The sequence below is a fragment of the Xenopus laevis genome, chromosome 2S, assembly GCF_017654675.1.
Source record: "Xenopus laevis strain J_2021 chromosome 2S, Xenopus_laevis_v10.1, whole genome shotgun sequence".
NCBI lineage: Eukaryota > Metazoa > Chordata > Amphibia > Anura > Pipidae > Xenopus > Xenopus laevis.
The window spans coordinates 38,312,121-38,330,841 of NC_054374.1; the positions used below are offsets into that span (position 1 = coordinate 38,312,121).

Sequence of the window (18,721 nt, forward strand, 5' to 3'; positions counted from 1 at the left end):
GGTCTGAAGGGAATAAGTTAGCAGTTTTTATTGGCCTGTGTATGGCCACTTTTACACAGAACAACATGATCTTTAAATAAACTGTCATACTGTAAATTGCAGGGCAAACCCGATCTCTTTGATCTTATGTAGAGAAGGATCCTGGGACTCTGGTCTTGTATTAAAGGTTGCCTTTCCCCGACAGTATCATTATATAATGAAAAACCTTAATTTGTTTCTTTATATATCTTTAGATTTATAATTATTTTTATTCTTTTTCTTTTGTCTTTTAGGTCAGTAACAGATCCAAGAGATGGGAAAAGAGTTGCTCTGAAAAAGATGCCCAACGTCTTCCAGAATCTAGTCTCTTGCAAGAGGGTCTTCCGAGAATTGAAGATGTTGTGTTTTTTTAAGCATGACAATGTGAGTGATGGAATACAATATTCTTCAAATATACTACACACCTTTTCAACCTTTCTACCCTCCCCCCAGTTATCTTACCACGATTTTAACGTTTATTCTCTGTATATGACTGCCATTGAAAACTTTGTTACTGTGCTTTCAATCCTGTTTTCTCATTTTTCAGCAAAAGGAGTAGCTCATACCCCGTTTTTTGCTAACTGGTGTCATAATATGCTTTCACTTGCACTGTTCCCTTCACAGGCTCTTCTGGAATGCATTTAGCACATGGGTTCGCATGTTCACTCTCCTTTGTCCCTGCTGCCTTCATGTCAACCATTTCCATTTATTATGATGGACACTTCCACACTTCATGTATACTTACACATGTGCTTTTGGCTCTACTACCTTGGACTACCTTTGTGCACACACGGCTGTCCTCAAATCAGCCCTTCTCATCTCTACTCATGTTGGGTACATGCCACCGGTTTTGCCCAGTCTCCTTACTCTACCTACATGCTTAATACTGTTTTTCCTGCTTCTCATCCTTGATGTATCTTCTGTGCATTTTTTGTCATTGTGCAAAGAAGTTTTTCTGGGGACCACCCTATTAATAATGAGAGACGTTGTACAGCTTCATCCGAATATGCATGTATATAATAAAACTTTCTACGCTTGATGATATTAAGTCATAATAGATTGAAGCTTAGTGAGTCCACTCATATCACATCACTCACTGAAATTTAAAATATATGCAGAATGTTTTTAAAAAAATATTATTATATGAGAAGTCCCTTCAGAGTTCCATGGCCTGTATAAAAGTATGGCGACTGCAGAATAGCTAGTGCCATGGGCCATAAATATTTTAGTTCCCCAGAGAACAGTAGTAATCGTAGAAATAGTTTTTGAAGTACATTTGCCTTGTGAAGACTGGATATCAAACACTTAAAGGGCAATAAGCCAAGACAATCCTATTTTCAAATTAGTGGAACTTCATAAAGTACCGATTGTGTATGGATGTGCCATATTGGCCCCTTCTAAAGAACGAGCCAAAATTTTCCATATAGTGGTTTTATTTCTGAAGCTTGCTAATACTTAAAATAATACAATACAAATATGAATAATAATGATAAAAAATATTGTTCATAATATTGTTAAAAGATTGCATATCAGTGGGAGGATATACCAATACAGAGTTCAAACAACTGCTGTTGCATAGGGAATAGTTTACTACTTAATATCACTTTACACATGAATAAGCCAGTCATTTTGGCAGTCCTCCAGGTTCTCCCCCCCCCCTTCCCAGAGGGTCTATAACTGATGTGTAAAACATTTCACATTTCCGCATTCTCTTCCTGGTCTAACTGTTCTCATGGGATCAGGAGTGGTCTGATAAGACATTGTGATGAAATACTTAGAAGAAGCCAGACTAACCCAGCTTAAGGGGAAAACCCAAGAGACTTTACGAGATCAGTTACATCAAGAAAAGGATGCTGCAAGAAAAATCACATTTCACACCAGTTATAAGTGATCAAAGGACATACCCAACCGATGCTTAATATTTACACTAATTGTGACTTTATCTACCATTGCTTTTTTTTTTTTCCAGTAAACTTCTTTCCACCCTTAATACCTCAATGAATATGACCTGCCCCTCATTGATTGCCATGCTCTCACATATTCAGTATTGATGTTGGCATCCACATTTTCTTTGAGGAGAGAAAACACTGATTTTATTTAAGCAACTTAAGCCTTTTTAGTAAGGGAAGAACAATCACCTCTTGTAAGAAAGGTTAATACTGTAGCCCCATTTTATTTATTGGGCGCATAGGCAGTGTTCACTACACAAAGGATGATATCAATCCATTGTCCCTTTTATTTGGTGTAGGATCCATGCATCCTCTACAGCTTACCTTACATTTCTGTGGAAGGTGCAAGTCATGTATAGACAACATACAATTTTCACGTACTATACATCATGGTTATTGTATATTTCCATTTAAATGGTGTACAGTTTCATCTCTATACTATAGGTCATGATCCTTCGTGTGCAGGTTCTTTGGTAGTTACTTTGATAAACCCTCCCACAGGAGCCCAGGCACAATCTTCCTGTGATTTTCACCTGAATGTTAGCGACCCACCACCATTAAAAGGCACGAAATTTGTAAATCTGTAATTCCTTGACCTCCCGTATTGAGATTCCCCACCCCTTGAAACTCTAACATTCTTTCATACTGATTCCACTGAACACTGTGGGGCAGATTTATCAAAACGTTGGTTTAGACCTTAATAAATAAATCCCTAGGAGTTTTTTGAACCGTATTTATCAAAATGTGAGTTGTAACTTTCACCCATGAATAAATACAATTCTAAAAATCCCAAAGGAATGAATAGAACATTGGGGAGTTTTCGTTTATTAAAATCTAAACTTTTGATAAATCTGCCCCTGTATGTTTGTATTGTAACTTGAACATAAATAAAAGAGAAAATGATTTACATACAAAAAAAGGCACAAAAGCACACTTTGAAATCCTCTGAAACAGGCAGCTACAGGCATAGCAGTTAGCGGTAAAGGGCCAGGGCTGTAACTGGGCTGAAGTCAAAAGCGTAATTTTCTATGCAAAGTGCATAAAAATGCAGCAATTAGCCATTAGGCATGGGACCTGTTATCCAGAATGCTCTAGACCTGGGGTTTTTCCGAATCTTCTAGAAAATTATGAGAACATTAAATAAACCCAATAAGCTGGTTTTGCCTCCAATAAGAATTAATTATATGCAAATAGACACAATTAATGTGCACTTAAAAGAACAGTCTCTAGCGGATTGAATACACACCAGGATGCCGTGGCTGTCGGCAGTAAATACCAACATAAAGCAAAGAACTAGAAATAACTTGCGCATTTGCTGGTGCAAAACTACCTCTGCAGGAATTTATTGAAGCGTTCAGCGAGGCTGCATTACAAACGTTTCGGGGCTTCACGTGATCGTTCAGTGACCTGGTTATCAAGAAAACCTATAAACATATGTACAAATATAAATACTTATTAAAAAAGTTACTGCTCTCTCTGCGCGCCTAACTTTGTTGTTCTTTGAGTTGAACCAAATGCAATACCATACTCACCAGTCTGCAGGACCCATAATGATTTCATAGAAACTACTAGATTATTTGATTGTAAGGGTTTCAGCCTTTCTGTAACTTGGAGCTTTCTGGATAACAGGTTTCCGGATAACAGATCCCAAACCATTACATTGTACACTGCATTCTGCCTTTGCCAAATGATTGTATGTCTTTACTGCATTTTTTTTGCACTTTTTTTTAGCCTTTTATTAATGGCTGCATTTCTCTGTGTTCGGCTCAGAGACCAACAGCCATCCTCTTGACTAGAGTGCTGTCTGCACTTAGATCTCCCTTCATCTGCCCCCTAATTTGCCAAAAAAAACTAGACACATATAAATACTTATTAAAAAGTCACTGCTGTCTACGCGCCTATCTTAAAAAGTTGAGTTGTTCATTGAGTTGAACCAAATAGAATACCATACTCACCAGTCTGCAGGACCCATAATGATTTCATAGAAACTACTATATTATTTGATTGTAAGGGTTTACGCCTTTCTGTAACTTGGAGCTTTCTGGATAACAGGTTTCCGGATAACAGATCCCATACCAGTACATTGTACACTGCATTCTGCCTTTGCCAAATGGTCGTATGTCTTTACTGCATTTTTTTTTGCACTTTTCATGCTGTGTTTAGCCTTTTATGAATTTTATTTCTCTGTGTTCAGCTCAAAGACCAACAGCCATCCTCTTGACTAGAGTGCTGTCTGCACTTAAATTTCCCTTCTTCCGCCCCCTAATTTGGGCATCATTCATTTTCAATCCTGTGCACAGAGCAGAATAAAGTTTCCCCAGTGCGCATGAGCCATAAGAGGCGAGCTCTTGCACACCTTGGTTTCATTTTCAAATGCTACTGATAAAATTGCCATCAGAGAGTAGAGGATCAGAAGTCATAAAAGAGGCCAACCACCCTACTCCACTCAGCATTGTTAGAGGACAGTGCATGGGAATGTCTGGTTAAAGTTTGCCTGTAGTTCTCCTTTAAATCTTCCATGTTCTTAAAAAAATGAGTTGCATTTTGTGTATTTCAGCATTTTTTCACATATACAGTACTTTCTGCTACATATACCATTGATTACTTAACTTTGTAAGGACATAGAGTGCTAAATTCCACTGCTATAAATCTGCACAACAACTGTTCTTTCTGTACAAGATAAATCCAATGTATAAACCATTCACTACATCATAAAGTTAGTACCGGCCAGTAAGCTTTACATCTGCCTGACAGCTGAGTGACTTTATATTTTCTCCTCTGCAGGTACTCTCAGCACTTGATATTCTCCAGCCACCTCATATTGATTATTTTGAAGAAATGTATCCTACACATTTGTCTGGTTTGGAGTAAGTGTGATTATTTGCAAGGGATAATTGAATTTCTTGAGTCTTTTTTTTTTTAAAATGTATTTATTAGTAATAAAATTATTTTACTTGTTATCTGTCACAAAATAATCTATAAATCATTTGTTTCCCCCGCCCCCCACTCAGAACAGAACAATCTATTGGTAACTTTGGTCATTTTGAAATAATATATAAAAATGTTACAATAATGTTTTCGTTTCCATCTTATCCAATATGGCTTATAATATACAGTAATATTTTAAATAAAAGTATTTAGCAACATAGAATATCACACTGAGCTGTTACATGTGCTTATATTCAATATTGTTCACTAATCACACTGTTCTGTGTGTTATGTTTCATATAATCATTTTCAGAGTAATTTCTTGTTCTGTTTTGCATGAGGGTTTGGGGAGAGTCTTTGCTGATTTAGCAATATTTGAATTGAAAATTTTTTAGACATTTTTTCCGCTAAAACGTTTAATTAGTTTCAAAAATTATTTGATAGATTTATTACGTGGGAAAAACGTCACTTTTTACTGTTTTTATTCCTTATATCTTTGACATATACCGTTTCTCTTTTCTAGTTTTATGAAGTAAATTTAAAGCAAGGTGCAAAATCATTATTACCAAAAAAATTGTTTTTAGAGGCAACCTTCATGAAAGCAATCGGTCTGTTTTTTGAATACAATCAGAATTGTGTGTTAAAGGGGTAGCTCACCTTTACGTTTGTTATAGAATGGCTCTGACTCTTTCCAGCTTTCTACCAGGGGTCACTGACCCCAGTAGCCCATAAACTATTGCTCTGTGAGGCTAAAATGATTATTTTTATCACTTCTCTTTTTATTCAGGTTCTATACTATTTATATTTTAGTCTGTCATTCAAACCACTGCCTGGCTGTTAGGGTAATTTGGACCCTTGAAACTAGATAGCTACTGAAATTCCATTAAAAATCAGCTGAACAAAAATATAAACAAATAAAAAAACACACACCATTAAAAAAGAAGACCAATTGTAGTGGCTTAAAATATCACTCTCTACGTCATACCAAAAGGTAATTTAAAGGTGAACATCCCCTTTTAAAGGCTTTAAAAATTGCCCCAATATTAATACTATCACCTTTGAGATATTAACTATTGAGCAGTGCTCTCTTTACCTCCTGTGTCATGTAATTGTTGATGTGTCTCTCTACTGTAAAGTGCTGAGGAATATGTAATCACTTTATTAATACATAATGACAATTGTTTTCATTCCTCTATAACTTAGATTAACATAGAACATAGTATAGAAAATATAGTCATTTTTGTACTTCAACAGGGTTAGTTAGTATATTTCCTTTAATTAATATAGATGGGCCTCCTTCCCTTCTTATACACAGTAGCAGCCCTGCTATGCTTTATAGCCAAATGTCTTTACTTTCTTTATACTTCTAGGAATATATAGACCTGCAGACTTTTCTATTGTTCCTATAAAGAGGGAATCCGTATACTCTTGGTTACCCTCTATTGTGGCTGCTTTTAATAATCATGACAGCAAATACTCTTGCTAATTCATGTATTCTTTTTTTAGACTACTTACATGCTCTGACATCTTGCATGATATACTTTCACTGTTAAATCTGTTGCAATATCTATGAAATGATATCACAGACTGTAAGAAATGGGATTGCTGTTCTTCAGTTACAATTATGCAGTATTTTTTTATCCTTGCTTCTCTTCTGCCACATAGCTCAGTACTATCGTCAATCTCTTGTTTTGTAATTAGTTCAGTATTTGACATTGACTTGCCACTGCTGATTTAAAAGAAGAGATTCTCAGGAATGATGATCTGTAAAATTCCATTGGATATGCTGGATTTGATGCTTAATCAAAAGGAATGCTATTCTCAGTGTAGTCAAGTGATCCTTCCCAGTATTTTATTACAGGGGCAAAAAGCATGTTCACCAATTATTGAAAACGTTGCTGTCTGGGGAAACCATAAATTATATGTTTCTAGTCCACAGAGAGCAAAGGAAGGATTGTGATTGGGGAAAAATATTATGAATATTATGCAGTGTATATTTCAAGGGGGAAAAAAATGTGATTCCCAAACTGATTTTATATCGTAAATTCTATTCTAAAAGGGTTGTTCACCTTCCAAACACTTTTTTCAGTTAATCAGATTATTCTCCATAAACAAATATTTTTTTCAATTGCTTTCCATTTTTTATTTTTACCGTTTTCCCAAAATGTAAGTTTAAAGTGTAGGGGCACATTTACTTAGCTCGAGTGAAGGAATAGAATAAAAAATAGTTCGAATTTTGAATGTTTTTGTTGGCTACTTCGACCATCGAATTGGCTACTTCGACCTTCGACTACGACTTCGAATCGAACAATTCAAACTAAAAATCGTTCGATTAAATCGACCATTCGATAGTTGAAGTACTGTCTCTTTAAAAAAAAACTCTGACCCCCTACTTCACCACCTAAAACCTACTGAACCTCAATGTTAGCCTATGGGGAAGGTCCCCATAGGCTTTCTAAGCTTTTTTTGATCGAAGGAATTTCGTTCGATCAATGGATTAAAATCCTTCGAAACGTTTGTTTCGAAGGATTTAATCGTTCGATAGAGCGATTTTTTCCTTGATCGTTTGATCAAACGAATTGCGGTAAATCCTTCGACTTAAATATTCGAAGTCGAAGGATTTAACTTCGACAGTCGAATATCAAGGGTTAATTAACCCTCGATATTCGACCCTAAGTAAATGTGCCCCATGATGTTCCTGTCTCTCAGAGGAAAAAAGCAAATAATTGAAAAACTGTAAAAAATAAATAAATAGTGAAGACCAAATGCAATGCTGCTTAGAACTGGCCATTCTATAACATACTATAATTTAAGGGTTCAAGCACATGGGCAGATTCGGGGAGATTTAGTCGCCTGGCGACTAATCGCCTCTTCTGCGGGGCGACCCAACCTGCCTTCCCCCTGCCTGCCGCCTGCTATAATGACAAAACACCAGCGCCAATGCACTCGCGGCACTTCGATTTCCAAAGTCGCCCAAAGTTTCTTCGTGAGGCAACTTCATGCTACTTTGGAAATCGAATCGCTGCGAGTGCATTGGTGCTGGCATTTTGTCATTATAGAAGGCAGCAGGCAGGGGGAAGGCAATTCGGGGAGATTGTCACCCCGCAGAAGAGGCGATTAGTCGCCAGGCGACTAAATATCCCCGAATCTGCCCGTGTGCTTAAACCCTAAAGGTCAACCATCCCTTTAGCTCTATATCTTTTGTTTTATTTTTCTCTTTCACTGTGTCATTTAATCTATTGCTTGGGTTGTGATACTCTACTAACCAGGTAGCAGTGCCTAGCGTGAGAGCTGCACAAAAAAGTCTAAATAATGATCTCAATTAATATTTACTATCACTATTATTATTAATACATCTTTAAAAACCTCCAATATATTCTGTAACACTGTACAATAAACCAAAAAAGTTTTTACACATTTTACATTTTTGGGGTTTAGATGCGCTTGAAAATAAAATAAGAAAATAAAATAAAAATAGTTCACTGAAAAGAACATCAGCAAACGGCTACATACAGTATTAGATCCATTCTGAACAAGTGTGTTGAGAAGCTTTAGGATTATATCTTGTGAGAAGGTCTGATGATAATTTTTCTTATGAATAATAAGCATCATTGTTTATATAGTACTGGCACATGGTAGCAGAACAGTACAAGCCATCCTTGTACAGAACTTCCCATGCACTTCTCCTAGCTTCATAGCACCACACTGTTTAGATAAAAGAGACACATTAACAAATATTAAAGGAACAGTAACTGCAAAAAATGGAAGTGTTTGAAAGGAATGACAATATAATGTACTGTTACCCTGCAGTGCTAAAACTGGTGTATTTGATTCAGAAACACAACTATAGTTTAAACAAACAAACTTGTGTAGCTACGGAGGCAGTCATTCAAAGCTGAAAAAGAAAAAAAAAAAGGCACAGAATACACAGCAGATAACAGATAAGCGCTGTAGAATACAATGGAATTATTCAGAATTTATCTGTTATCTACTGGGTATCCTGTCCTTCAATGGCTGCCCCCATGGCTACACAGCATCTTGTTTATATAAACTATAGTTGTGTTTCTGAAGCAAACACACCAGTTTTACCAGTCCAGGACAGCACAACATTATATTGTCATTCCTTTTTTGGTGTTACTGTCCCTTCAAGCCAAAATACGCGGGAGAGCTCAAACAAAATTCCATATTTTTGCTGTTTTTAATTTTTATTAATTTTAGGCTGAATTTTCTGCCTTTGCTAGGTTGCTTTGCCTTGCACAAACCTAAATCTGATTGCTTGTTAGACAATCGATTGTTAAACTTTGCAGTCTTTTTCTGCTCATAATTGACTGTTTAGTGAATGTGATGGGTGTAAACATCCACTTGAAGTATTTATAAAACATCAACATATTCTGCAGTGCTGTTTATTTAGAAATTTAGACACACAGCTCATTCAGAGCAGGTTTTTGTTTCAGCTCCTAATGCTTTGTTGCTTATAACCATGCAGCATTCTTAAATGTATTAGTCACAATAAGGCTGTTAGGAAATCTATATTGGTGATCCCATAGCTTGTCTGTTGGTACAAAATCTGCCTCCCACAATACATTATTGACAAGTGGTGACATAATTCCCATATAGCCGTTTTAACATTCTCATAGATATATATACATCTTGTTACCCGTGATCCTACTCACCCTACACAGGCATTTTATGGGCAGGAGTAAAAGGGAGGGTGCTTGTGGTAGATGTAGGTCTTTAACCCTAGTGCTAACTGAATCCAGGAAGTGCATAAATAGTTAGGGTTGCTCATCCGAGAGAGCTGTTGAGTCAAAAGCCTTCCATTAGCAGTCTAAAATTGCAAATATCTCAGAAACCACTGAAAATAAAACATTAGTAAGAATTGTAATAGTTCTGTGAGGAACGCTGTATACATATAGGGGCAAATTCATCAAGGGTCGAATATCGAGGGTTAATTAACCCTCGATATTCGACTGGGAATGAAAATCCTTCGACTTCGAATATTGAAGTCGAAGGATTTTGCGCAAATACTGCGATCGAATGGTCGAAGGAATAATCGTTCGATCGAACGATTAAATCCTTCGAATCGAAGGATTTGAATCCAACGATCGAAGGATTATCCTTCGACCAAAAAAACTTAGCTAAGCCTATGGGGACGATTTTTAGTTCGAATCCTTCGATTCAAAGCCCATTCGATGGTCGAAGTAGCCAAAAAAAACACTTTGAAATTCGAAGTTTTTTTTCTTCTATTCCTTCACTTGAAGTTAATGAATTGGCCCCATAGTCTTTCTACTTATAAATATGAATGTAATGTATGGCTGATGGAATTATTTCTGGATGATATTTGTAACTGTATATAGAGTCCACAATAAGGTTTTGCTAAGAGAAACTAAGCTGAGTTAACTTTTTATTTCTTTCTCTGATGATTTCCTTCCACTTCAGCCAGAAGGAGTATAGCCTTAGAAGCCCAACTTGAAGGCAATTTAGCATTTTAGATGTTACTGATTTCTAATAAAGTTGTGTTTCCATATATATGTAACTTTGTGATTGGTCCTGAACAAACTCGGCACCTCGAACCAAAAAAGTCTGAAAACCTCTGATCCACCAACACTTAACACAACCTCTAACCTTTGCTAATATTCCAGCTGCCTACTTAATCTTTGACAACTTATTTGCATTCATTTTTCTTGATGTTAAAATGTAATCCCAAGACCTCGCAAAATTGTTACCAGAATTGCTTGACACTGTATTTACCCACTGTCACCTACCATCAAGCACAAATATCATGTGAGTCAACTAACCCAGAATAAATAAAGGTAAGGCAATTAGCAAGGAAAGCACATGATTTCCCTAACCCTCCCTCCCAATATACGTATGTGTTGTTAGCACAATATTTGGTTCAATAAATGTGACAGTCTCTTTTTTGCTGACCTGTAATGACTATGTTTATCCTTTGTGCTGGAATAAAAGTCTTGTGTTTGTTTATACAAATCTTCCAATCCGTATATCCACCAGTGCATTTGAACGCAGAACTGGTTGTGTGAGAGGTACACTTTTCAAAGACACTTTTGGTAAAGAATACTGAAAATTTTACTAAAATAAATAAGCACTCTAAATGTAAATGCAGCAATTTTCTATGGGCTGCAAGATGTGCAAGTAGCAACAGACTCACTTCTGAGCTTAGAAAACAGAGGCTATGACACATACAATATTAGTAAAAAAGCAAGGAAATTATTTTATTTGAAAAAATAACATTTTGTAGAATGGGAACTTTTGTGAATTGACAAGATTGCTGCTAGATCAAGGAGACTAGTGCATTTCAAAGCACCAGATCACAAGGACCAACAAGCTTCAAGCTGAGTATCTGAACTACAGTATTGTCATTTGCTTTTTAATTCAAAATGTTAGGCTGAAAGCTAAGCGGCATCATGTTTTCATTTCTTGCTGTTTGGTTTAGTGCATAGGGCTGCTCTCTGCCATTAAATGTATAGCAATCTAATGGGAAAAACATCTTCTGTTTCCATGTTACCATCCTTCCTTACCTGGTGATGCTTTATTTTCTTCTTGACATGCATGTGGGTCTGCTAGACTGCTTTGCTGCAACAGTTTAAAAAGTGCAAAAGCATTATACACTTTTAAACATAGAAAAAAGTTGTGTTTCTGCCTGATTTATTGAAAAATTTTGCAAAAACCCTGCAAGGTCCTGCCCATATGTTCCAGTTCCTACTGCCTATTTTCCAAGAGTGTGCAGGGGAACCAGCAACACTCAACACACTGCATTTTAGGATAGGAACCAATCAGCAGCTAGGCTGACCTGATAGGGAACTAAAACCTGTATTTGCTGATGTAACTGCAGGGCTGTGATCTATGGCTATCTACCTCCAACAGGGACTGTTAGAACACACCTACCTCTCATTTGAAACACGGACAGGTACCATAGCAGATCTATAGGGAGCTACAAAAAAGGGCCAGTCTTGAAGATTATATTTATTTTAGCCCAGAGTAAAATCAGCACAGTTTTATTACTCATTATTGCCTACATACTTAAGTTTTTTTTTACTTGTGTTTAGACTGTTTATGTGTACTTCAGATTGTTCACTTTATATTTTCTGTTTGTGACCATTTTTCTTATATTGAAGTGTAAAGTTTCATTTTTCACCTTCTAAAACAGCTCGGGGGGGGGGTCGCTGACTCTTTAATTGTTCTGAATTGATACACGGAATTGATACAATAATTGCTAATATTCCACAAATGCTGCTAAAAAATTTATTTACTAAATGTAGCAAATTGTAACAGTTCAGATGCTACTGGATCACTGAGCCGGACCACTGAAACACCAGAGACACGAACATTAAACTTTAAACTTAAATATTGGGAAAACAGAAAAAAAAAAAAAAAATGGAAAGCAATTGAAAAAACTTTGTTTATGGTGAACAAATTGATAACTGAACTGAAAAGAATGTTTGGAAGGTGAACAACCCCTTTAAGTCAGTGACGGTATTGCAAAGGCTCAGGTGCAAGGCTAAATGACATTATGTTTTAGGGAGTTTGTAGTGCTTACACAGACAGCAGGCACTACTCTTGCTTCAGGCTTTTAATATTTCAGTAACACTTGATTGTAGTTCTTTCTTTGAATCTCTGTGATATTTTATTTTGTTTCATGTTGCTATGAAGACCGCAGCAGGCTACAATAAACCCCCAACACACAACATCGAAAGATAATAACATATATTGTGACTCTCAAGCTTTTAGGAACAAACAAGGAAGCAAATCCTAGTCTTCCTGTTATTCTTCCTTTTATTTAATTTTCTTTGTTTTTTTACACTGCTAATCTTTGCTTTAGAGAGTCTAAATCAGAGTTAATGTTAATAAGACTGTCACTGTCCACACAATGTATAGCACTGGCCTACCTCCATAACTTGTATTGGGAACACAGCCTGATTTCCAGCTACTGCCAAATAATGTACTTCACATCTGAGCTTATCGCACCATTTCTGAGGGAAAATGAAGATGGCAGATTCAGTCCTGCAAAGACTATAGAATAAAATCAATAAACATTATATACATTGAGTTTGTGTAAGTGTATCTGGTTTACACTGTAAGAAAGATCTGGTTATTTAAATGAAAACTGCACCCTCAAAATGAATACTTAAGCAACAGTTTATATCATATTACATTTAGAATCTTACCAAACTGGAATATATATTTAAAGGGGAACTAAAGTCTAAAATAGAATAATGCTAGAAATGCTGTATTTTGTATACTTAACATAAACATGAACATATGGCACCACAAGTCTAATAAAACAAATGATTTATGCTTTGAGAGTTGGTCACAGGGGGTCACAATCTTAACTTTGCTAAATGCAAGACCAAGGCTGTGCAGATGCTCAGTGTGATCTGGGCTGCTTAGGGATAGTCATAAATTATCAAAACAGCACAAGTCAAATAATATCTGCCAGAAGCCGATACAGCAAGTCTGAATAGGCAGACTGCCCTGGGTCCTGGGTCTAATGTGGATTTTATAGTTTTTGTATTGTTTTACACAACCTTTCTCCAACTCTGCAGAATTCACTGCATACAGTCAGGTTTCTTATAAAACAGTACACATGTTTTAATTAAAGTAAATTGGAGATTTCTTTTTTTTATTAAAGAAAGTAAAAATGGGATTTTTTTTTTTTTTGCCTTTACCTTCCCTTTAAGTAAATATTGCCCTTTTACATCTTTTGCCCCATTTTGTGATGGTCTGTGTGTTGCCTCAGAGATCACGTGACCAGAAATACAGCAGCAAGGAAAAAGTTTGTGTGACCTAACATGTATGGTTTGTTTGTGTCCACTGTGAATCATACGATCCCAGGGGGTGGCCTGTAATTCTAAAAATGGCACTTTTCTGTTTAGCATTACCCAATGGCACGCACTACTAAAGAAGTATATTTTTATGAACATGGTTAATGTACATTCAGCAAGGTTTTACATATGAGCTGTTTTATGCAATATATTGTTATAGAGATCTGCTTTGCTCCTTTAAGAGTTACTGACACTTACATATACAAAAGGCCTACACGGTGCTTTTCCATGCCATATCTGTAGAATTGTGTAAGGGACTGGCAAGATCTAGCTTATGGTGTTAATTTTAGGGCGCCCTAAAGCAAAGTAACTCAGCACCTTGTGCCTTTGTCTCCTTTACAACTTCATGGGCCTTTGCCAAAATGGCTCTTTAAACCTATGTTCTAAACAGTTCTCCAGCTCCCTCTTTCACTTATTCCTGTCTCTTCACGGTTTCATCTTTTCTGCTCACTGTAACTTGGATCTGCTGTGAATGGTCCTCCCTCCTCCATGCACTGTGTCAGCTGTCCTACATCATCCACCCTAACTCTTACCCTAATTCCAATACCAACATTAGGGTTTTAGTGCTAGGTTAGGGTGAGGAGGACTGATATATGATGAAGGAAGAAGCATGGAGGAGATCTGACAACAGGGGTATAGCTCCTGGTCCCTGATAACTGATGTGGATTACAGGGAGTGAGCAGAACAGATGAGAATATGTGTATTTGATTCAAGTAAAGATGTTGTGATACCACAGAGCTGATACGATGAAAGGTACAGGTCGGATAATCTACTGCAGGGGTCCCCAAACTTTTTTTTACCAGTGAGCCACATTCAAATGCAAAAAGATTTGGGGAGCAACACAAGCATGAAAAAGTTCCTGTAGATGACAAAAAGAACTGTGATTGGCTATTTGGTAGCCCTAATGTGGTTATACAACCAAAATGTGTCTCCAAGCCAGGAATTTAAAAGTAATCACCTGCTTTGAGGCCACTGAGAGCAACATCCAAGGGGTTGGGGAGCAGCATGTTGCTCATGAGCTACTGGTTGGGGATCACTGATCTACTGTATATACAAGAGGATCTCCTCAAATACTGTATATAAGTATACAATACTTGCTTTCTACTCCAGCACTGGCTATTTGCTCCAAGCTCTTGTCCACATACATGGAATAGATATGTAATATAGGGCACATCTTGTGAGGACATCTGTTTATGCATATTTTATTTGCATATTTATATTAATGGCTAGTCATTCTGCTTCATCAAAACACACTTGCAATAAAACAGTGACCAACTGTTCTATAATATTTCCTTTGTTTTCCTGTCGGGAAAAATTTGAAATAATAAGCAACAAATTAAAGAAGGTTCTGGATTCTATGATTCTGCACGTTAACATCTCTGTCCCCTTAAATAAGAACAGCTTTCACTAGTCATAAATAGCACTGCATACATATTTAAACATATATGCATTTAAGGGCAAATCAACTGTACATTCTGCTGTTTGAATGTGTTTTGTTAGAGTTTAGGTGTTGTGCACCATATTACTGAAAAATATCCAGATAACCCTTATAAATTGTGATTTTTCTGAAGCTGTAACTAATGAAACATGTTTATAAATAGCCACATATCACCTGTTGCTTTAATATAAGGAAAATGCAATTTACAATGATAGAGCAGAACCACATTTCCCCCTTCTGCATATTTTGGATCTGAATAGAGGCTTTAACCCTCTTGGGCACCATCTGTTGAAGAGGCGGCCACATTTGCAGGCAATGAGAACATCAAACACGCTCTGTATTCACTCCTATTTTGATGCCCTCATTAAATTACCCAGAGACAATAATCAGAAAGCTTCTTTTCAAGTTAATAGCACCTTTGAGTCCCTTTCAAGTGAGCTCTGGTTAATGCACAACAGACCTGGAGTAGTGCAGGTGCCATTTTAGACCCTCATTTAATTTAAGCTGATTTGGTTGGCCTGGCAACAAACAGAGGCATATGGGAGACATTATACAAGAAATACTGATTTGGGAGGATATTCAAAATGACTAAATGGAAGCCTCATTGCAAAGTGCACAGTAATGAATTTGGCTTTTCCGAATGCATAGAGTTCAGCTAAAAAAAAAATTGGTGAAATTGCCAGTGGATGAAATGAATTTAAATAATACTTGGCTTTATTTTAAAATCAGCCATTACTCCCATAGAATTGCTTTTTTGCTGTGAAAGCTTCTTTCTGCAGGGCATTTGTCTGACCTACTAAACCAAAAAATCAGTGTGCCATGTATAATGTTTTGCTTGCATTTTTACTCGAAAATGATTGCTAACTTTTGGTCTTTGATTAAACCAAACTACAAACTTAATCAATTTGAGCCATGAAACATCCATGTTTCTCCCCCCAGTGCTTATATTATTTTGATGATTTTTAAGTTGTTTGAAATGTTTAAAAAAATAGCTTTTTGAGTATTTATACATTGGTTTTAACCTTGTTCTTTCCTGCAGTGTTTGCTGACCTTTATTGTCACAAAATATATTCCACCACTTGGTACAATGTACAGTATTTATTTGAAAATACATCATGTGTTATATCGGGTCATTAGACTGCATGCTGGGCTGTGGCGACATCCGTTATGTCTATGAGCAGCTACTAGGAACAGGTGTTTTCTCTTTTTCATATGCATATAGAGTACTCAGGGTAAATTATGAATATGACAATGACATTGACATGTGTGTGCACATATGGCTGTTTGTAAATAAAGGATAAAAATAATAACAGCATTAAGCAATACTTGTATTTCAATACATTATATCACGAGTTGTGTAAGGGTACCGTCTGTTTAAACACATAAAATATTTGCATTTTAGGTTTGCTTTTCTTTACATGAAAGTTATGCTGTATCACTTGGAATTCTTAGAACAGACATTGTTAGACAAGAGATGATGGGCATAACATTTTTCTCTAAACATTTTCTTTAACACAAGCCTCAGATATGTTGTCACGGAATTAATGCAGAGTGACCTTCATAAGATCATTGTCTCTCCTCAGCCTCTCAGTTCAGATCATGTCAAGGTTTTTTTGTATCAGATTTTAAGAGGTAAGTTGTGTTTTATATATAGTTTTTCTTTAGAAATACAGGTGGGACAATGTTCCCTCTGATTCCTTCCCGGCTATGTGCGCAAAAAAAGTATTTTGTGTGTACATTTTAAACTTGTGTGTGCATTTTTAAAAAACTGTGTGCAGGGCAGACTGAATGCTAAATTTTCTGTTTTCACACAAAATTCTTTGTGCTCACCACAATTTGTTGTGTGCATTGGCCTTGAAATTTGCACTCTAAGCACACAGCTTAGAAAGAACATTGGTATAGGATCTATTATCTAGAAAGCTTGAGACGTGGGGTGTTTTGGATGTGCATTTTTTCTGTAATTTTAATCTCCATAAAGAAGGTGATGTGTAGCCATGGGGCAGCCGTCCAAGCGAGAAAAGGCACAGGATACATAGCAGATAAGCCTGTTAAAGCACCATTTTATTCTACAGTACTTATCTGTCATCTGCTATTTAACCTGTGACTTTTCTCCTTTTTCCTAGCTTGAATGGCAGCTCTCGTGGTTACACAGCAGCTTGTTCATATAAACTATATAAAAACTGAAGCAAACACAGAACTTTAACCTGTGCAGTACAACAGTACATTCTACTTTAATTATTTTGATACACTTGATTTTTTTTGTGTTACTGTTCCTTTAAATAAACTAAATGCTTTTGACACTAATATGGATTTATGCAATGTTGTTGCAATCAAGTACAAGGTATTAATAAAGAGAAAAAGGAAATATTAAAAAAATTATTTTCTTAAGAGATTTTATGGGAGACGGCTTTCCTCTAATTCTTTGGTTTCCAGATAAAATATCCCATATATGTATTTGGTATACTTGTCTTCTTATATTGAGGACATCGCCATAACATTTTTTTTTACCATAGTCATTAAATATAGTACAGTATTTAAAATGTCACAAGCCATAAATACCCTGGAAGATGCTTGTAAATGGTATTTAGTGATTTCACATGTGTCCTATAAATATATTTAAAAGTACAATATTAGAGGTTAGGCCTGTGGCACTCATTGCTTTTTCACGGTCAGTGTGAAAATGCAAGCAGATTAAATACATATATGCAGCAGATTTTGACCAGAATATGCAGCGTTTTTATGCCTGTGGAGATAGGGTGTCATAAGCCTTAGCTGTATTTTTTTAAAAAACTTAAACATCCCTGTTCTTTGCTCGGCAGGTTGTTGACCAGAACATTGATAGTGGAATAAATATTTTTTCAGTGATCTGTACAAAGAGCTTACAGTGTGCAGTACCTTTTTGTTTATATACATGTAATAATAATAGGGACATAGCCGGGTCTCGGTTGCTTAACACACCTCCTGTTTATTAAACTAATGTTGAAAAAGGGGTATACTGACACCAACTGGTTTTATAATAAATGTGATTGTAAGCAGAATTTTATTCTGTAAGTGCAGAATAAAATTTAAGTTCAGGAAAATGTAAATTGCTGAAAAATTTACTGGTTCTCGCAATTTATACCTGTTTTACAAATATTTGTAAATATACAGTATAATAAATCCATGACAAAAACCATAAAAAGCTGAATGTTCAGCCAAAGCCACATTCCCTTCATTGACTTCAGACACCTGAAGACATTAAACAGAAGAGAAATGATATTTTGACTTTAGCACTGTGATCAAGTCCAAGTATGGCTAGGCTTTTCTATGTCTAGCAAGGCCTCTAAAGCATGGTGCTTTTGTAATTTAACCACTTATTTTGTCCTAGTGTAAGTGTTTTAAGGTTCTGGTTTTGTTCCTCAGAACATTATCACTTGCCACTGCAAGTAGGAATTCGTCTGGGGATGTAATTTGTAGGATGTCTCTTCCACCTGCTGTAGAGAGGTTAGATGTTAGCACAAAGATCTATGTTTGCTGTAGGAACAGCACCAGGGGAAACCTCTGTC

The 18,721-nt window shown here is 36.3% G+C and overlaps 1 protein-coding gene across 1 annotated transcript in view; it reads left to right on the top strand.

Annotated features, from left to right (window-relative positions):
• Positions 1–18,721, top strand: part of nlk.S (nemo-like kinase S homeolog) — a 115,988-nt gene that overhangs the window by 48,303 nt on the left and 48,964 nt on the right. The window contains exons 2-4 of the mRNA XM_018249108.2: positions 273–402; positions 4,752–4,807; positions 16,702–16,808. Coding sequence (XP_018104597.1) covers positions 273–402; positions 4,752–4,807; positions 16,702–16,808 — 293 coding nt within the window. The remainder of the gene's footprint in view (positions 1–272; positions 403–4,751; positions 4,808–16,701; positions 16,809–18,721) is intronic.